Source organism: Haliotis cracherodii, unplaced genomic scaffold (genome assembly GCF_022045235.1).
Source record: "Haliotis cracherodii isolate W230 unplaced genomic scaffold, xgHalCrac1.p SCAF_6, whole genome shotgun sequence".
NCBI lineage: Eukaryota > Metazoa > Mollusca > Gastropoda > Lepetellida > Haliotidae > Haliotis > Haliotis cracherodii.
This window is the reverse complement of record NW_027266319.1, coordinates 23,787,523-23,809,741: the sequence shown is the minus strand read 5'-3', so window position 1 is coordinate 23,809,741 and position 22,219 is coordinate 23,787,523. Positions and strand designations below refer to the sequence as shown.

The 22,219-nt window shown below is 41.0% G+C and overlaps 1 protein-coding gene across 1 annotated transcript; it reads right to left on the bottom strand.

Moving 5' to 3' along the window:
- Positions 1-525: 525 nt before the first annotated feature.
- LOC139444837 (phospholipid-transporting ATPase ABCA3-like) lies at positions 526-21,993 on the bottom strand. Its single transcript, XM_071225816.1, has 19 exons — positions 21,660-21,993; positions 16,667-16,900; positions 14,073-14,323; positions 12,808-13,045; positions 11,935-12,108; positions 11,312-11,493; positions 10,641-10,769; positions 9,331-9,460; positions 7,601-7,755; positions 6,349-6,504; positions 6,004-6,214; positions 5,499-5,748; positions 5,121-5,251; positions 3,830-4,825; positions 3,441-3,656; positions 2,733-3,244; positions 1,555-1,742; positions 1,159-1,329; positions 526-1,051 (listed from the first exon to the last, which is right to left on the bottom strand). Exons 1-19 carry the CDS (start codon positions 21,985-21,987, stop codon positions 601-603), a joined length of 5,103 nt encoding a protein of 1,700 aa, XP_071081917.1. The 5' UTR covers positions 21,988-21,993; the 3' UTR covers positions 526-600.
- Between the last annotated feature and the right edge of the window lie 226 nt (positions 21,994-22,219).

Here is a 22,219-nt window from a genome sequence, read left to right as displayed (position 1 = left end):
TTTTGTGTGGGGGGGGTTGTGTGTTTGTGGACTGTGTGTGGTGTTTGCGTGTGTTTTTTGCGTTTGTGGTTTGTATGTTACGTTCTTGCGTGGGGTTTGTGTGTGGGGCTGTGTGTTTATGGATTGAGTGTTGGGTTTGTGTTTGTGGTTTGTGTGTGAGGTTTGTGTGGGGATTTGTGTATGCGGTTGTGTGTTTGTGGACTGGGTGCGTGTGGGTGTGGGTGTGAATGTGTCGGGGTTGGAGGGGGGGGGGGGGGGGGGGGGGGGGGGGGGAGGTATTTTGAGTTGGGTTTGTGATCAGGGTGTGTATATATGTAGTGTCTGTTACCGTTTCGGTGGTGGATGGTTTCGAATTGTTATCAGAAATACTGTTAATTGGTATGAGTATTTACTTCTATTTTAAAACTTCATAAAGGCAGTGCGTCTTGTAATGAATGTCTGATGTCATTTCTTATGAATAAAACACCTTAATAAAAACGCTTTATCAATAAATATCATAGAGCGTGTATATACATTTACCGGACACTGACAATTATTTTTGAACATTAATTATTTAATTTTTCTAAGTCAATGTGTATGTGAAATTCATTATCATAACAGCTAGCAGCAGCATATTCTCTTTAAAATGTTTGTTTTATCCTCCTTTGGTGGAACTTGCGAACGTGTAAATGAGAGGAACACTTGTTCAAGGGTTGTTTGGTGAACTGAATAGTCCTCGACAGAGAACCTCGCCTTGGATTGTTCCATCAGTGTGAAGACCTGGGCGAGACTGACCGCGCTGTAAGGAACCTGGAAGTGAACATAGCCCTGATGGTCGTCGAACACGTGGGTGTTGGGATAGGATGATGTGATGAAGGTCACCAGCGGTTCTGTTGGGGCAGGAGCTCTTTCATCTGATACTCCTGGTTGAGATTCAACTGTTTTCATCCGAGCTATCAGAGTGTAGCCCTGGCCGAATTTGGTCTTCAAATGTTGTGGTGTTCCAAGACACATAAATCTCCCATTCACCATGATGGCAATTCTCGTACACAGAGCGTCACATTCTTCCATGCTGAAAAGTCATGAATCCGTCTTAGTTGTAGGATAATTTATAGGATACAATAAATTTTGTAGCAGATTTTTTACATTAAATTGGTTTGAAGCATCGTTTTTACAAACCTGTGAGACGTGAGCACGAGGGTCCTGCCGCACTCCCGGACCTTTGACAGGACGTTCCAGAGCTGCCTCCTGGCCTTGGGGTCCATCCCTGTGGACGGCTCATCCAGCATGATGAAGGCCGGGTCTCCAACCAGAGCGATGGCAGTGCTCAGCTTACGTTTGTTACCTCCACTGTGAAATAGACGAAAGTACATAAATTTTGTTCTGAATATACACGATACATCATCAACCATTTTATGTTTACATAATAGGGCTGCAACATTAGAAACCAGAGTACTTCAATATGTAACATGTCCTATGTAAGATCTCATAAACACAACAATGTGTCCGGAAGTACTGGTACAAAATGCAAAGTGGTGATTCGGTATATTCATCATGTGTTTGAATGAACTCAACCTGTATTCCGATGTTGGCTTGTCTGAATATTGCCTGAGCATCATGATATCCAGCAGGTTGTCACATGCGCCTTTGACGTAGTTTTCCGGCACTCCCTTGAGTCTGGCGTACATTGTAAGAGTCTCTCGTCCAGTCATCTGATCAATCAGAGCATCAAACTGGGGACAGTAGCCCATGTTTTCCTGCATCTGTTATCAAGAGGTATATGAAATTAAATAAGACATCACCACATGGATCTAAAATGTAACAGAAAGATATATGGATCAGAGCAGTGTTTGTTCTTGTGAGCACTTGACATGCCCTGGCATGTGTTTGTGAAGAGTGGCATCAGTGGGCAAGGGTATGATAACCTTTACGCGAACTCCTTGTACCATTATTATTCGACAGTCATTCATAAGCACATGCTTATGATGTAGTCGGAATCGTACAACAGATATTGCTTTTGGTTGTGTCACGCTCTTTTATTAAATATTCGATGCCCAGAAATGTTAACACTGAAACCTCATTTCATTATGTTAAAATGAAACATCTAATACTCAATAAATTCCGAACGCATGAAAACACATTATGATTATCTTCCACGTGAAGGTACTCATGAAACTTTGTCAATACCTTTCTTGTACCTGTAGTGAATGAGTGAGTGAGTGAATATGAGAGTCAGCGAGCGAGTTTTGAGACGTTTACCACTGTGAGGAAACCTACAAGCAGGTAAAAATCAAGGATCATAATTAGGGCGAATCTTGTAATCAATTCACGAATATACACGCGACAGTGCTCTTCCACCTGTGCTATCGACAACATGTACAGCTACACTATTTCTATCTGTTTCTGTCAAATACCGCTTAAAGTGAACAGATGTGCTGCTATTATGAATATTTAGAAAAAAGAAGCTTCAACACACATTTATTTAACATCAAAATCTTTAGCTAATTATTTTCCATCTGACATTGTTTCGGCTTCATTAACCTAAACACTGGCCGAGTTATGGGTGAGTTTCTCTCCTAATCGACGAATCTCTGTGAATTGTGGTGCCTTGGTCGACACCCCGACTGCCATGTCTGCACTGCACCCCCACTTGAGTATGTAAGACTCGTATATATGTAAGTAAAGCCGACTGTGGCGTACAGCAGACTATACATATTCCAATCTGTATTACCTGATAAAAAGACGTGTATTACCTTTGGGGTGTGATTCTTGATGTCGAAAGACTGCAAGAAAACATTTCCACGTGTCAGCATCACATCGCCAGTCATCATTTTAAAAGTAGTTGTCTTTCCTGCACCGTTTTGTCCAAGGAGACCGAAACACTCCTTCTCTGGTATGCCAACACTCAGATGATCAACAGCAACGAAGTTCCCGTATCGTTTGTAAACGTCCTTCAGGACCAGTGCATCTGAGTTCCCAGCTCCAATGGCAAATTCATCAATGCGTTGCCTCTCACGGAGAACATCTCCATCCTCTGGAACGTGTTGCATTGCACTGAAAGACGGTGCGCCGGGTTGTGGTATTTCTGTTTCCTGTGGTCTGAAGGCATACCAAATTCTCTGTGGTATCTTATATTCAATGAACAGTGTCACAGACATATACACCATAGCCTGGAGAAGCATGAAGACAACGTAGCGTCCGACACCCGGAGAGTCCCAATCCAGGAAGTTTTTAGTAAATTCAAAGCAGTAGTCCCCACAAGTGTCTGTTATCAAACAATGAAAAAAACATTTAACTCTGATGTCATTTACATAATAATAAAATCTGTCAAGTATAGAAGTGAAAGAGGTATACCTTGTCCGTGGACATATGCTGACGGTTGCAAACAAACAGCTAAACACTCAGCTTTTACAGAATCATATACGACTTTATCTATATATATAAAAGTTATGGAAACCAACCTTTACAGCAAGGATCTCTCTGTGATATAGCACACATATAGGTGTAGTTTTGCTTTGTACATCCATCGAGGAACATGTAGTTGGTGTGCATATCCATGAATGACTTGCCAAAGTTGTAGTGAGGAAAAATAAAGAGAAACACCCAATCTGCGGCTTTCGCCTCAGATGTCTTCCTGTAGACGGTCAGCATATATACCGATAAAAGAGTGGCAAGTCCTGTTGGGAGAAATATTAATCAACTGAAATAAAAGCAATTACTCTCATTCACCAATACCATGGCTTTATTTAGAACCTGTCAATTTACGACCAGTAATTGCTTTATGCAGTACAGCTGAAAACTATATGGCAATTTTCGTATTTTAATTTTAGTACATTTTTAAATACCGCACCTGTGATAATATTTAAGATGATGATGACAACCACCCCGGTAGGAGGGGACTTGAACATATTCTGAAGAGCATACATGAAGGGCAGAACTGCCAAACCATACACAAGCAGGATGAGGAACACGATGCCTAATCTCCCATCTTCTGTATAAGCTGGCGACTGGAATCCTGCAAACACAATCAGCAGCAACAGGGATGGAATCAGGTAGTTGATGTAGTCCCAGGCCAGGTTGGACAACCAGAAGACAAATGGTCCAACTCCACTGACAGTCTGAAGATGTTTGGCGCCCACCAATCTCTCCTTGATGAGGAAATACACGAAGGATGAAGCCAGGAAGGCCATGCCAAAGACAATACAATAGGCCACAGAAAAGCCAAGTGCAGATACTGAGGAAATTGTTTGAATTGAATTGCCTGCGGCTTCAAGGGGAAGAGGGTTGTTGATTGTGGTAATGGAATGATCCTGAGATGTAAAATGTTTGAGTATTGCATTCATCATGAAAGACAAAGCTATGGGTTGGCTATGGTAAGGTTGTCCATTAAAAATACTCATTGCTTCTTTGCTAGATTTGAACTGTGCTCCGATGATCATTTTCTTGTTGTATGCACCAATACTAAGCTCGTTTGCTCTTGATAAGAAATAGCTTGTCACATTATATGTCGATAGATCTATCATCTCAGGTTTGTTTTCAGTTCCTGCAAACTGATCACGGTATGCCTGTGCAAGTTGCTGTGGTAGTTGTTCTGGACCCCCTTCATATGGGACGTAGGTGCCTTTGAATGGTGTCAAGTCTAGAGATAACGGAACCTCGACTACCTCTCCGTGATCTGCCTCGCTGATAATCAAAGCAGCAATAGTAAAAAGTACTGGTAACAGAAGCTGGACAATGGTGATGGTCCTGTTCCTCCATGTGTGAAGAGCCTTCTTTACAAACAATCCTCTAAAGCGAGACAGCTCTAACATTATTCCTCTGGTTTTAGTGAAATCCTTATTGAATGCTGAAATAAATACATAAATGTATTAACAAAACTGATTTTATGAACATGTTGATGACGATAATGTAATGATAATAATGCTCTCTAAGGACTATACATAGCTTTACAGATAAACAAACCACTTGTCAATTGACTCAGGCAACTGGCAGCCCTAATCTATGCCTCGATAGAAATAGAGTGGTATGTTCCACTTCAGTTGTTAAATGCAGATAAAATTCACAATATCACACTTACATTATCATATTAACATAAACAGTTTACGTAAAACTGATTTTTGCTGTGTTGAACAAGTATTTACCTAATATATCAGCCGTTACCATCTCTCTCATTTCATTGCTCCGACCATTTGTTCCGTTAGATATCAAATTGTTTCTTGATCCTGTTGGGTAATCTTCATCTCCATCCTCCTTTTGCTCCTTCTCTCCAGCTCTATCCAACAAATACAAATTTGAAGAAAACCATATCGCCTGCATATGAGTACTTAGTAGAGTAAACCTGACACTATTGTATTCCTAATTATTTTTGAAATTGTTGCAATTAAATTTAAACATTGTCCTAAAATGACAGGGCATCAGAAAACTAACGGTACTTTGTCGTTGTAAACTGATACTTTATTGATTATACTTGTACCTTCCACGAACTCAATATAGGTTTTGAAATGAGAAACACAACTCACTTGAGGAACACTTCCTCCATAGTGGTTGCACTTGTGCCAAAACTGGATATGCCAAGCTCCCCCCTCTGGGTTTCAATCTCCGTGAAGAGGGCAGCAAAATTGGCTGACTGGTCATCAGGCAGCAGGTAGGAGAGTTCAGCATTGATCTCACTTTCAATGACTGCTGTAGGGACGTAGCGTTGGACAACTGCCGTCACTGATGCCACCTGACAGGTGGGTTCCTTCACCATCACCAGGTGGTAGCCAGCACCTGAAATGTTGAAATGTCCCCAAATGACACTTTAAAATTTTTGCTTTTCTGCAGCTCTGGGGAAACACATACTATATATAAAAAACATGTCAAAAGTATTTTCAAGAGTAAAATAATTCTATCACGTATAAAAGGTGCTTTTTTCCAAGTACTGACACATGTTGCAGGTAGGCCAGGTTACATTTTCTATCAGCTGTTATGAACAATGTGGAAAATGACATCTTCAATCATAAATGTATTGGTAACAACACATGCCATAGAGTTTCTTCAAGAAGTACGATGTCCCACAGCACTTGACCACCCCTTCTGCCATGATGGCGATGCGGTCACCCAGAAGGTCAGCCTCGTCCATGAAGTGAGTGGTCAGCAGCATGGTCCGGCCCTGTCTGTTCCTCTGAAGGATGTCCCATGTCTGTCTCCTGGCCGCGGGATCCATGCCAGAGGTAGGCTCGTCTAAGATCACGATCTGCAATGTGTTTTCTGATCAGACATAGTTCTATAGTGTTTTTATCATAAATATATCATTGTATATAGTGATAAAGTGTTTAATATACCACATTTGTTCAGTATTGTATGAAATGATATATATTGACCTCATACCTTCGATCCTTCAATCAAAGCAATGCCAACAGAAAGCTTCCTCTTCTGTCCTCCAGATAGATGCTGAGACTGGGTGAATCTCTTTAGACTCAAGCCAACCTCATTCATCATGGCGGTGACATCAGATTGAACATTTTTGCTCGGACAACCTTTCAACTGCAAAAACAGAACTTGTATTGCTTTCCTTTCTTGAATTGTAAGTACCATACTCATGCCAACAGTTTTTTAATGGGTAAACACAAGATCATTCTTCCTTAAGAAGCTGATAAGCCATAATACAACAATCCTATTCAAATCGGATTTAACCCTACTCACTCACTTCTAGTTTTTCTCACCAAAGCTAAAGAAACATGTTTGGGAAGATGATTCGGGTGTAATATGCAAGTGTTTGCAAATATAAGGTACATCTCAAATTCGAGATGCCCCACATAATCTAACAAAATTATATACGGTTAAGTAAAACAACCGAATGAAGATAAATACGGGCAACATGTCCCTTTCCCCCCAACGGTGTGACTGACCTCTTGATCAGCCATAAGATTAATATCAAAACAATCAATAGCTAGAATAAATATTTCCGGTGACTTGAGTTGGCCATCATCATCATTTATTGTATTCAGACCATAGGCCCATATACATACAATAACATTATATATATACAATTTTGTACATGTACAAGTACAAACATGCAGACGTATATGCACAGAGATGTCCACGTGTACAATTTTGTGAAAAATAAATCGCATCACAACACAACAAGAAGAGATTAAGGCATTTGATTAATAAAGGCAAATAACCTCAAGAATAATTAAACATCATTTGTACAAAGACGGTTGGGAAGTCGTTAACCATAATTAATGTATAGGATAGTATTCTTTTGTTGCTTGTTAGATATTTCATCAAAACGGAGGAGCTTGATTAGTGTATTGATGTTTTGGGGTAAACCTTGGAAATATTTTGTTCTGAGCGATATCAGAAGATGATCAGCATAAACATACATAAATGATCGACCCAGTATCTTTTGGCCTCCCTATAGCATAGTACCTCATTAATTCTTCCGTGAAGATCCGCGTTAGAATTGGTCTTCTGCAACCCATGCTTGTCGAATGAGGGAACAAATGAGATTGGGTGGTCTTGGCTGATGCATGTTACCGTATCCCAATTGCTTAAATCAATTTGTCAACTACATAATATTGACACATATTGTTCAGAATTCTGATCATGTAGTCGTATGTAGAAAAACCAAACTTACACTTGCAAAGAACTCCAGATGTTCCTGGACAGTCAAACTGTCAAACAGGATGTTGTGTTGAGGACAAAGACCTAGACTCTGCCGGACACTCTGGATGTCGTTGCTGATGTTATAACCGTTCACAATGGCGGTGCCTCCAGATGCAGGGATGAAACCTTGAACGGTCACACAAAAATTATAATTAATTTGTAAGAAAAGCATTGTCTGATTGGCCAGTTGCTGCCTTATACAACTCTATATTGATATGACGTCACTTGCTTGTCACATACGGCGCTCTTCGCACTTCGAGTCCAATTGTGGTTGCAAGATAAATCTAATTGTTACAGGCAATTATTTAAGCAGAAAGAAATCCTGCAACTTGCGACCTTATAATGAGGTTAGATGTGTCACTAGCGTACGGGATTAACGAACTGAATGCCCGTGTTTTCCTACGGACTTCCGGTCTCGTGGTACAAGCCTTTCAGCTCGAACGTTCGTAAAAGCTCCGCAGGTGACATATGTAACTCATACTCCACCACGAAGGGGAAGGTTTAAAGTATGTGTGGTATACACTCCTCCTGACAATATACAAGTATTTGTAACGGAAAAAAATAGCTGCTTCATATTAAGTGGTGTAAATGTTACCAACACAATGTTTTGTCATTTCTCTGACCAATGTTTTATCTCATAACAAATTTAGCAAACTATGCTACCTGGAAAAGACGTGCAAATCATACTGCGCGTACGCAGTGTGGACAATAGATGAATGACCAAACATGGACAAAACAGATTAAAAGAAAGACCTTTCTGTGACTAATTACGGCAACCTAAATCCCCGTCAGCACAAACAAATATCCAAAATAATTTCAGGAAGCATTCCATCCAACACATGAACACCGCAGTCTGACACCTAAGCTTGATTTGTTCCTGAAACTAATGGTCCACGCATAATGATAAAATTGCAAGGAGACTACAATCAGCACTCGCAAATTACCCATTGTTTGGCGATGCGACTGCCGAAAACTATCAATAATCTTGACATGCCCCCCAGTCCCCCGGATGTTCATGGAATGTAACAGTAACAATTACTAAAATGAACCACTGTGAACCCTCCGCACGTGTGACGTTCCGAAACTGAGAGTGAGTGAGTATGGTTTTACGCCGCTTTTAGCAATATTCCAGCAATATCACGGCGGGGGACACCACAAATGGGCTTCACACAATGTACCCATGTCGGGAATCGAACCCGGGTCTTCGGCGTGACGAGCGAACGCTTTAACCACTAGGCTACCCGACCGCCCCCCGAAACTGAGAGCGCGACTTTGTTTAACTGACTAAAACTGTGAAACTATACCACAGATATAGTGAGATACAAACATAATTATTTATTTGATTACGCTACAACATATTGTTTCCGGAACATGGAGAACGGATGTTATTTGTATTACATAGCTCAAGGACATATGCACCGCAACACCTAATTTTCTGTAATGTTTCAAAAATTTCTAAATGGGAAAAAGTTCGAAATGATAAAGAGACAGAACCACTCGTGTGGTTTAATTTGGGAAATATCATGATTATACCGTTTATAGTCGAAATACTCGGCAAAAAACGATTTATATTAACCATATGAAAAAGCGCTCGTGATAAATCATATACACACGCACGCACGCACGCACGCACGCACGCACACACACAATACACACACGCACAAACGTATGAATATGTATAAAACCAGTGACTGTATGTACCTGTAAGGACAGACATAGTTGTAGTTTTTCCAGCGCCGTTGTGACCCAGGAGAACAGAGATCTGACCCTCGAACATGTTGAGACTCATCCCGTCCACAGCTACCTTTTGCTTAGACCCGGAGCCGAAAACCTTCGAAAGACATCGCACTTTGATAATTAACAAAACGTCAGAGAGGGTGTGTAGAACGTGTGTTACCAATGGATGTATACACTCCCCCCAGAAACGCATAACCGATTGCACTATAATGAATATTGTTTCTTTCACCAAAATGGCTTTAAAATTGTTGAAGTACGCCATGGATCATGTACATATGCGGATATGAGTATTTGGTATTATAAATTGTGCCATTTGACTTGTCTCTGCAACGCGCAAAATCGCCAAAGGCCCACTTCAACCTGGGGAGTCTCAGACATCAGTTGCCCGTCGTCTAAACGTCAACCAGACAACAATTTCACGTCTCATTGTACGATTTCAACATTTTTGGTCAACCAGAGACCGTCCACGTTCCGGCCGACCACAAGTCACTTCACCCGCCCGAGATTGGTACATCCGGGTGCTTTATTTATGTGATTGGACTGTCATGGCCGAACACACAGCTGCTAATGTGCAAGGACCAAGAAGGATGTCCGCCTAGACTGTACGGAATCGCCTTCGCCAAGGTTGGATTGAGAGCCAAGAGACCTCATTTGGACTCCGTATGTCAACGACACCACCGCCTTCAACGCGTTCTTTGGTGTACAAACGTTCAGATCTGGAATCCGCGCCATTGGACGAATTTTGGATCGACGCTTCCTTCCTGTAATTGACGTCAAATGTAATATTTTCCGAAAATGATAACGTCAGGCCGCACACGGGAGCCTTCCTTCCAATAAAAACGTAAATGTACATTCTTTGAGCATCTTTGGGATGAACTCGGCCGACGTCTACGACAGGGTCAACCACAGTCTGCAACACTTTAGGATTCCCAAGGCCCAAATTCAGAGACTAATACGGTTATGCAAGCACGTATATTGAACTTGACGTCACCACTGACCAACTGCACGACATCCGTGTGTTGCTTGTTGCTCTAATTATGTGAAATTTCATCTTTTACAGTAGGAATCTTTCCGTATCATACACCCATCAAGGGTTGAATTTTTCAGCCATGCGTTTCTTTTTTTTCTGAGAGTATATTATCAATTATAGTATCTTTATGGTTAACATGTTCATATCATTTGTGCTGATTTCACAGGTTTGAGATAATTTATGTTGATATAATATTTCAAAATCAATAAACCAGGTTGTTCTCACAAGCATTCAATTTTCTTACCTTTTTAAGATTTTGGATCGATATTCCATTCATCAAACCACTTGGTTCCCTCTCAAAGTGCTTCTCATCCAAGTGCTGAGTACTCGAACAATCAGCATTAGTCTGTTTAGTTCCACACCAGTAAGAGCCCTGGTATTAAAGATTAGTGTTGTGACTTCACATGAATTGTTGAGATATAAATCAGTTCAAAAGCATTACAAAATAGGGGGCATGGGTGGCCCAGTCGTCTAAGGCGCTGCGATTCGCTGTGCCGAGTTGCGTCCCTTGGGCACGCCAGAAACCTATGATTGTGGGTTCGAATCCTGGTTCGCCCCTATTATGCTTCTAGGTTTGTCAGCACCATACCCATGCTCGTGGGTTAACCGAAGTGGTAAACGTCTGAGGCTTTCCTCCCACATTAAGCTGACACGCCGTGATATAACTGGAGTACCGTTTAAAGCGGCTTTAAACCTAACTCACTCACTCATTACAAAATATGCAAAACCTTCACATGAATTAATAAGAGATCTTAATTAATCAGAATTAATTAATCAGTTCAAAAGCATTACAAAAAGTTCAAAACATAAAAAATAATTAAATACGTAATAACGCAATTACTTTCTCATTTTTGCACTAAAATAGGGTGTGAACTTTGAATCTCTTCAGTACGTGTGTTGTATACAATTACTTACGGTGAAGGGGAAATAGAATGGTTTCGGCACACCAAACTCTCCTGGCCAGACATTGTCCATATACCAGGTGATGAGGAGGTGGATTGCCGTGTCGCCTAGCAACATCAAAATGGCATCCAGCAGGGAGAAGTTGTCATCCACAGTAGCGGGCTCATGAAAATTAGACCACTGCACACCCGAGCCTATATATTCAAGATAGACACATGGAAATATTTATGGGAATTGGGACATTGAAAGCATTTTTCAGGTGTACTGTTTGGGCCAAAGAAAAAAAGTATTTACGTTGAAGTTCAGCAGCAATTTTCAAATTTACCAAATTTTAAACCCCATTTGCATTTTAAAGGGGATGAGAACCTATATCCAGTACATTCATATTTAGTAGTGTTTATCCTTTCCATACTTATATTGGAATTGAATTCTCAAGGATGAGGGGCAGTGGGGTAGCCTAGTGGTTAAAGCGTTCGGTCGTCACGCCAATGGCTCGGGTTCACTTCCCCAGATGGGTACAATGTGTGAAGCCCATCCATTTTAGTGTCCCCCGCCAAGATATTGCTGGAATATTGCTAAATGAGGCCTAAAACCCTGCTCACTCACTTACTCACTCAAGGATGAAAGAAACATACCAGCTCCTTCATAGAGTGATATGACCTTTGCACCAAACGCCATTCCCACATTGAACAGGAGACAGGAAGCCAGTTTAGCCGGCCTGGACATGTTCTGGTATATGATCTGCAGGTAGAAGTACGGGCAGTAGGATATGAAGAACACGATCCCGCTGACTGCTGCTCCGATGTTTGCTGCAAATATTAAGAAGGCCATAAGGTGATGATGTTCTAAATTACCTGAAATATCGAAAAATATGCAATGGATTGTTTCAGAGGACCTTTTTGAAAGACCTTTAAATACAAAGATCCTATTATCAACAATCAGGGGATCATTAACCAATCATCCATAAGCCCATATGTGTGTTATTTCAATAAGACAAGATCCATTAACGTGGATATTGGTGTTGCCGTCACTTTGAGTGATATCAGCAAATGCATTTCAATAAATTGTTATCTGTTTATCAAGATATTTTTGGAAAAATATCTTCCTCCCACCTTTCATGTCCTTCAGTTACTTGAAATGTCTTATAATGTATTTGATGGCCAAATGCTTTGTGAGGGTAACACATAATTCTAAATTGCTGTTGTCCTGAAAGTTGATTTGAAAAACGAGTTCGATAATCGCCTTAAAGGTACAGGTTTGAGGTTGTCAAATCAAATTACAGATTCCATATCACAGCTGATTGTTCAATCAAGTGGTTCAATCAACAAACGGCGTTAGGTAAATTGTGATAAATGCGAGACGGAAAAATACCCGACGTTAATACAATTGCCACTCACTGATAAATTTTATAGATATTAAATTAGTATGTTGGAAACAATATGAGACTAAACAATAATACTATTGTCATATTGTATTTCAACAATAGGTCTAAAATAATCCATATTTACCCCTTTGAGTGAAGACGCTGATCATGAAGCAGTAGGAGATGATGGAGACGCCGTAACAGAGGAGGAACACAAAGAACAGGGAGGGATCTGATTTGGCCAGAGCAGCTCCATTTCCACTTGTATTTACTCCACACAGCAGAACGTACAGGGCCACCACGACCAACACATATATAAAGCTGGTCACGAACCAAGACGTCCAGTGAGCTGCAGCACTCAGACCCATCAGCTTCATGGACTCCTGGGGAGTAAGAAATGGATGTAGTCAAGTTTCAACGTTCAAGGGGGCGGTAGGCTGGTAAGACGGTTGAAGCGCTAACTTGATACACAGAACATCAAGATTCAATTCCCCACATTTGTACAATATGTGAACCTCATTGTATCCCTCTGTCGTGATATGGCTTGAAGTTTGCTAAAAGCGGCGTAAAACTCTACTCCCATGAAGGACAAAGTTGTAAATGATCGTGTGTGAGTGATATCCTTTCTGTCTCACCACAGTCCTTGGGATTATCGAGGTTTGTGTTGCTGCCCATCGGTCTAAGTAATTTGCTCTGCAGAGTTCCATCCTTTTACAGTAGCAGGATCCGCTGAAAGTGGGTTCAAAGGCAATATTTGCTCCAATTATGACCCTAGGTCAGTCAAATAGCCCAGTTTAAGTTTACTTTCATTCTTGTTTTGCGTTGAGCCTTTTGTGTGCCAGAATACTACGATCGCAGGTTGGAATCTGATATTTACCCTAATTATCATTCTGAAAATGTCATGTATTCTAAATGTATAATGGCGGCCGGATCAACCAGGCTGCAACGGAAGTCCCATATTACTTTTAAATACATATTCAGGAGGTAGACATCGTGCATTTTCAGTTTCATTAGTGTTAATGAATATGTAATCACAAAAAATAATCACATACTCGAGGAGACACCACATACGTTAGATGTGCATGAGTGTGGGTCAGGACCGAAGCCCTAGAAACGAGTCAAACTGCTGAACGCTGTCACCCATCCAACTTCTCTCCGAGACCTCCACGTTGCTTAAATTCACCTGATTTGTTACCTGTGCGCTGTGGACAGGACCTCCTGCCATCATTCTTAAAAAGGTTTGTGGCACACACATGTATTCATGTTACTTTGTGTGCTGATATGTCGCTGTTGATTAGTTTGGTCTGATTCTAAATACATGATTGACAGGCGATGCCAAGGTGCACTCCATATTTGAAACCGCGAGGAAAATAACAGCCATTTGAGTCATTACAAAACCTGAAGACTTACTTTCAGTTTCTTTTCCTTCTCGTAAACAACTCCCTTAGTTGTCTGGATGGCCATCAGGATGAAGCTCAGCATCAGCAACACCGGAAACACGTACTGCAGCATCGCACTCATAGTGTCAACGATGTAGGCCGGGTATGGCATTCGCAGCATTTGAACCTTCAGGTCTTGCAGAATAGTAGTTGAGTTCGGGTTGAAATGTTTGATGATGGCTTCATGAAACATGCGCTGGAGAGCCACAAAGTATTCATAGTCTGAAACAGTTAAAAAGAGGAACATAAGTTGATACGTTCTTACGACATTACATTACATTTATCATGTTGTTCTGGGTTGTGTCAAGTTGTTCTGTGTTGTATGATGTTGTTTTGGGCAGTTCTATGTTGCTCTGGTTTGTGTCATTCATATTTAGTAGTGTTTATCCTTTCCATACTTATATTGGAATTGAATTCTCAAGGATGAGGGGCAGTGGGGTAGCCTAATGGTTAAAGCGTTCGGTCGTCACGCCAATGGCTCGGGTTCAATTCCCCTCATGGGTAAAATTTGTGAAGCCCATCCATTTTAGTGTCCCCCGCCAAGATATTGCTGGAATATTGCTTGAATTGCTGGAATATTGTTTTGGGCAGTTTTATGTCGCTCTCTGGTTTGTCTCATGTTGTTATAGGTTCTGTCATGTTGTTTAGATTTGCATCATGTTTTATTCTCGGTCTTTGGCAAGTTGTTCTGCTCTGTGTCATGTTCTTGATTGTGTCATGTTGTTGTTAGTATATCATGTCGCTCCGAGCCGTATTATGTTCACGGTTGCGTTATGTTCTTCTGAAATTTATGATGTTGGTCTAGGTTTGTGCCATGTTGTTCTTGGCTGTGGCATTTTGTCCAAAGCTGTCATTTTGGGTTGTATTTTGTTTTTCTAGGCTGTATCATGTTGTTCTGGATTGTGTCATTGTGTTCTTTGTTGTATCATGTTGTTCTGGATTGTGTCATTGTGTTCTTTGTTGTATCATGTTGTTCTGGGATGTGACATGTTGTTGTATCATGTTTTTTCTGGATTGTGTTATTGTGTATTGCGTTGTATCATGTTGTTCTGGGATGTGACATGTTGCTCTTGGCTGTGGCATTTTGTCCTAAGCTGTTTTTATGGGTTGTGTCATTGTGTTCTGTGTTGTATCATGTTTTTTTCTGGATTGTGTTATTGTGTTCTGCGTTGTGTCATGTTGTTCTGGGATGTGACATGTTGATCGGGGGGTGTAAAATGTTGTTCTAGGTTGTGCCATATTGCTCTTGACTGTGGCATTTTGTTCTAAGCTGTTATTATGGGTTGTGTCATGGTGTTCTAGGTTGAGTCATGTGTTTCTTCGCTGTGACATGTTGTCCTAAGCTCGTTAACCGTTTTCTTGTCGTGATCGTGTGTTTTGTCACACACTGATGGATATCTTGTGTTGTTAAACAGGCTTGCATGAAGTTCACATATTATTGTGTTAGCTTGCGTTATGTCAATCAGTGTTATCTTATCTAGTGTTGTGGTATCCTGTGCTGTTATATAGGTTTGTGTTATATTGTGTTATATTGTGTTATTATCTTATCCTGTGTTGTGCCACATTGCTGCGCATCCTGTGCTGTTGGGTTGTGGCAAACATTATTACGTTGTGTCACACATTATCCTTTTTGTACCACAGTGTTGCACATATGGTGTTGTGTCATGTTCTGGGTTTTGTCATATTGCTCTGGGTTTTGTCATGTTGTTATAGGTTCTGCCATGTTGTTTAGATTTGCATCATGTTTTATTCTCGGTCTTTGGCAACCTGTTCTGGGCTGTGTCTTGGGGCACATCTGCTGTTGTGTCACGCAGTACCTGATGTAAATCTGTTTCACATTGCTGCGCTTTGTTCTGTGCGGTTTCATGCATCAAGGTGATTTATATATTTATTTCATCATGGACACCTGTGGTACTGATAAAGTTAAATATATACTTTTGCAGTTTCTTTGTAGCAAATAAACAAAACCGACTAAATCACTCCCATAACCATTTGGCATTTCTGCTGAAAAACATTGTTCATTGTACGATTCCGACTGTATCATAAGCATGTGTTTATGAATCACTACGTTTTCGCAAACACTTGGTTCATCACCATTTGACAGAGTAAACCAAAAGACAGACAAACATTACTTTTTACTCTTTCACTGATGATTACGTTCTGTTGTTTTGGAAATGAAACAAATAGTATCTAGTTATTTGTGACGCCTTGCACAGGAGCCCTGTCATGCCTTTTGGCTGTGCTGAAAGTATACCATGGATGACGTTATACTTGCTGCATGACCTGTGGTGCATTATCTTACTTTGCCATTTCCATCGTGTGTTATGGACATCAGCTAATACTTGAAGGTTAGATGACAAGCTGTTCTGATGTTCTGAGGCGTTCGGGTAGCCTAGTGGTTAAAGCGTTCGCTCGTCATGCCGAAGACCCGGATTCGATTCCACACATGGGTACAATGTGTGAAGCCCATTTCTGGTGTCCCCAGCCATGATATTGCTGGAATATTGCAAAAAAGCGGCGTAAAAACCATACTCACTCACTAACATTTTTAATCGAAAGCGTTACCTGGAGTGGAATCGTCTCTTGGTCCACTAGTAGCCACGAAGGGTGTGGTCTCTCTAGTGTGCCAACCCCCACCATAAACGTTCCCTTTAGGTCGAATGGCAAGTCGCACTTTCTTGGGCAGGATCATCTCTGTGATTGCAACGTTTTCAAATTCAACAGCAAACCTGTTTGAATTAACACTGAAGTAGTCCAGCAAGTCTTTTCTCGATGAAAACCCTTTGAACGTAGGTATGCCTGTATGAATGGTAAAAATGTGAAAAAAATATGAAAATAATATCCCAATTAAAGATAAGATGGACAAGCAATAATCACGATGGAGTCTGGAAAAAGAGTACCAAACACAGAGGTTTTCAATAGCTCACCTTTATTTGATGAATTAATTTTCTCTTCAGACATTATTACACAGAGTTTAACTTTAACACATATGATACACTTTTTCATTCAATTTGTTCAGTTTTCTATTGTTTCTATATTGTTGTGTACATACTAAATATGCGTTTTAGGTATCATTCGATATCCCAGAATCAGAATTCCCTGGTCTCTCTGAACAACACATCTTCAGATGCATATGATATTTCAAGTGCCTTGCTCTTTTGAGCGCCACAAGAATAATGTGTGCGGCTATATTTGTAATTACACCACCGCCTCATTTCATGCATGAAAGGATGTTTTGATTATATAACGTAGACAAACAATCAATAGTCAACAAGAAACATGATAGATTCACTTTGAAGCAGACATAATGATTATTTCGTTTCTTTATTAAGTTGGTTTGAATGTTAGTTTACTGAGAGCATTTGCAAAAAAAAATCTGAATACATTCCATACGTGTAGAAACAACTATTTATACAATGTCAAATATCCACACATCATAAACTCATTGTCATCATCTTGTTCATCATGTTGTGATAAATCAAAATTTAATTTGTCTAAAAGTAGAAAAAATCCTGGATTTGTCAATATAACATAAAGTTTCTTCTTTAGACAAGGTCGATTTTGCCTTCCGATAAGTGATGAACAGCAATGTAAGCAGTTTGAAAGGCACTTTTTGTACACCACTATTCGGATAAATATACAGAGATTTTACACACACACACACACGCGCACGCACACACACACACACACACACACACACACACACACACACACACACAGGCAGACACACACACACGCACACGCACACACAGACAGACACACACATGCACACACAGATACATAGACAGACACAGACAGGCAGACACACGCACGCACTCACACACAGATACACACACAGACACGCGCACACACAGACACGCACACACACAGACACGCACAAACAGATACACACACAGACACACACGCACGCACGCACACACAGATACACACACAGATACACAGACAGACACACGAACGCACGCACACACAGATACACACAGAGAGAGAGATACACAGACAGACAGACACACGCACGAACGCACGCACACACAGATACACACACACAGACACACACACGCGCACGAACACACACACATATATATATATGATCACAGTTCCAGTGACTGGGCCAGTCCGATCAATATTTACCTATTGATTATGGTGATAGTTGAATACACAAATTTATGATCACCGTTACTTTTTGTTGTCTGAGAAAGGATGCGTATCTGGTCCGGTCCGATCAATGTTTATCTATTGTGTACGGTAAAAGTTGTATTCGTCTTGAAGCATATGGTTTCAATATCAATAGATGCTGGAAAATCGCCTCTCAGTTGTGTAGGGGATGGTGACCCCATGGGGTCCTGTTCACACTCTATGGGGAATTCCTATCTACCGCAGTCGGATTGTGAGCCAAGTGTTTTCTGCTTCAGATTGACAGTGTGACTACTAATTAATTCCTATTATCATATTAAAGAAGATATTGAATCAAACTGGGACGGCAGGGGTTACCAAGTCTCTGACACTACATTTCGGTGTACAGACTGGCGTCAATGTGTATGGATTCTATGGTCGAATTCCAGATAAGGATCTTTGGTTCGTAAGCACTGTTCCCGTGCTCGTTGGTAAAGTGTTAAAACAAACCTCGCCGCGATACAACTCCTGTCAAAGCGGCGTTAAACCCAACTCCCTCGCTGAATTGAACAACTCACTTCAACTTGTTGAAATGTTGTGAAAGACTACCGGGCGTACTCTTCACGTAGAGTTAGTGTTTACTCAACAGCTGATTAATAGGGTTGGGGGCAACGTACGATAGTCTTGCCAAATGTTGACACAGGACCTTTCATAGGTCCTCTAATACGGCCGACCGTGTGTAATCGGAGTGTATTTATCAGTGATGGTATGCGAGTTTCACAATACTGCAACAGAGCTAGTCAAATAGGGAAATAGGTTACGCAATATTCCACATACAAACGGGTGTGTTACTTTTTATGACTAAGAAACGCGTGTAACAATATGCTTGGTATTAATATTGATAGGGAGTGTCAATACAAAATATGATAGGGATTTGTGAAAAGGTACCCCAAACAAAAAGTAGCTATGCACAAGGCTTATCTATCAAGTCTTGTTGTCCTAGATGTCTTAGATGTCACACACGATTTAAAGAGGGGGTACGGGTGGCCCAGTCGTCCAAGGCGCAGCGATTCGCTGTGCAGAGTTGCGTCCCTTGGGCACACCAGAAACCTATGATCGTGGGTTCGAATCCCGGTTCGCCCCGATCAGTATGTTTCTAGGTTTGTCAGCACCATACCCGTGGTTTCACCGAAGTGGTAAACGTCTGAGGCCTGCATCACTTCGGGCTTTAACCTGACACGCCGTGATATAACTGAAATAATGTTAAAAGCCGCGTTAAACCCAACTCACTCACTCACAAATTAAAGAGGTTAATTGGGACGGAGATTTACCGATGGCATTTCTATCGATTTTCAATTTTTAAATTTCAAATTCATATCTTCCCCGTGTTTGTGTGTTCCTTACAAGATACGTCATTTACATTCCCCGTGAGAGCATTTTATTTTAAGAAGAAGATTTTATTTAGGTCTAACTCTTGGCTGGTGAAGACTGTTGGTTATAACTTCTGAACTCTTGGCAAGTGGTTTTGTGTTCACACTTAGACGACGGATCAATCCGTGAATGCAAACATAACACGATATTTTTATTTATTTTTATTAGTTATCATTATTTTTTCTGTCATTTATCCTCTCACAGCCTATTTTCGTAAGTTAACAGTGCTGATATTTCGAGAGATGAAATATTCATAACTTAAATTGGTCTTCATACCGGTAAGTGATGCCTTCAACAATAGAATTAAGCTATCTACCGACAGGAAAAGAACCCCGATAAAAGGCGTGACCTCGAGTGCCTCGTATTCCGCTAAACTACCAGCCAATCAAGTTTTCGAAAGCAGGTGAGGTACGTCGAGTATCGCGGAAGTTTACGTTTCGTGAATGAACAGTCGTGTTTGGTGCACAGTTCTCAACATAATTCTTGTAGGTCGGCATTAAAATTTGTTTCAGGCACCAAACTTATAAATTGTTGTGATTGGGGTACACTACAAATGAACCCAATGTTGACTGGAGTGTGAACTGCGCGCCCATGACACGAAAATGAGTGACATTCATTGCGTGACTTCAAGAGGCTAAAATAACTTGCACTGGCAGTAAACTTCGTCGCATATTTCAAAATCAGAATCAGTATCTCGTCTGAAGCATCAGTGATTGTTTGCTGTTGGCAAGAAATACCAGATGTAGATGGTTCGACTGATGATTTCTTCACAACGGCTAAATAGGCTGATAAAGTCTTTGTAGGTGGGAATATTGTCTGATGTTCTTTCCCCAGGATGTCATTGTCTGTAAAGACATGGTAGCCAACAATGAAACTCATGACTTTGCGTTTGGGGGTTTTGGGTGCAGGAACTGGTCTCCTCCATCCTGGAGAGGAAATGTGATACAGCTGGGGATGACGATTGAGCGATGACGTTTGTGACAGAAGCTATCGTAGCTTGATTGTCGAAGATATCGTCAAGGTTCTCGTTTGGCAAGGCATTTTGCTGCAGTGGTCTTGAAGATTTGTGCAGGTACAAAGTGCGACTTGCTTACGGCATTCTTTTAAAAAAAGAACATGAAATACATTGTGAATGATGCCTGGAGCTTGGATGGAGTCAATACAGCTGCAATGGTTCCGCAGCCCAAACGGCAGATACGCTGTTGTCTACTTCTCGGGAAGCATGTTCATGAATGTACAGTTGGCGTATGTTGCAGTAAAGGGCCCAAAGCAGCCAACGTCCATTGGGTGAAGGTCGTAGACATTGAGCTGGCAGTACAAATATTATCATCTGCTTCTGTCTTGCCTATTAACAAACAGCAACTGAAACGTGTGATCCTGCTTGGTCTAAGCAATAAAAGCTGTTGGAAATCTCCAAAAGATCCAACGACTCGATAGGGTTTGTGGCTTTCCATTAAACCTATTCGTCCAAGTTGTAAATACATTTGTAACTGTTTCTATAGTCGTTCTGGTACTGGTCGCTGCTACATGACGTCAGTGGTTTTGCCACAGATGTAGCTTCAGGTCTCTGAAGTTCAAGTGTTTAATAAAGCCGCCTCTTAACAACGCCATACAAACACTGCAGGGAGAGTGCCTTATCTTCTTTTGCTTTCATCTCTTAAAGGATGACAATGGCAGAAGCGCTGCTGATGACATCCTGGCGAATGCAGCCATACCCAAATGATAGTCCGCACATGCTTTGGGGTCTCATATCCCGATCAAGTAGATGTTCCGGTCCGTCATGCATACTGTAGAGTAAAGGTAAATAAAGCATGCGATGCTTTCAGCATAAAACTCTTGACTTATTTCACAAGTTACAAAAACATCATTCTACAATAATCAAAATGGTTTACTTACCCCAAGCCTATTAACTGGAATATTTTCGTCAGAGATAGCGGAAGTGTCACTGTCAAGTTGGTAGCTTTATCAACGCTAAACATCCCGTTGACGATGAATCATGAATTCTGATACAGGTCACGTTTGAACATAATGCAAATATGGGAAATTAACTTACCCGGTTTATGTTTCATTGTTTCGTTAATACCCGCAATAAGTCCATTGATGAGGGAATTGTTAGGTGTGAACAGAACCTCATTGTTGCTAAAGTACGACAATCGTCGAAGCACTTCATCAGGGGAATATACCGTGGCTGTCTTTTGTTCGATCTTTACCAGAAATCTCATACTGAAAAATATCACTCCAACCAGAAGAGGTAAAAGAATTTCAAAGACTGTCACACAAATCTTTCTACGTTTAAGAAGGAAATTCTTCCACATAAGCAGCCGGAGCTGTCGAAAGAAGGCCATGTTGCTCGATAAGCCGTCCCTCTGTCCACCTTACGTTAATGTAAACATGTCACACCTTGATCCCGTGTTTTATGTGAGATGGCGAGATTGCAAGGTCGCCTAGCAACGTGGCTATGAAGACGGTTCAGTGGATATGTATGTTGGATATATGCATCCAATACACCACGAGGATGGTCATTTCTGTTGTTTGTCGAGGTCAGTGTATTGCTCACTGGTGTATATGATCGACCGA

Excerpts from the sequence above, each read along its gene's own strand:
- LOC139444837 (XM_071225816.1), bottom strand. The coding sequence starts at position 21,987 with ATGGCCTTCTTTCGACAGCTCCGGCTGCTTATGTGGAAGAATTTCCTT. Across the intron at positions 6,215-6,348 it reads CTTTGATTGAAGGATCGAAG|ATCGTGATCTTAGACGAGCC; the intron begins GTATGAGGTCAA and ends AACACATTGCAG. Across the intron at positions 5,252-5,498 it reads ATGGAGGAAGTGTTCCTCAA|AGCTGGAGAGAAGGAGCAAA; the intron begins GTGAGTTGTGTT and ends TTTGTTGGATAG.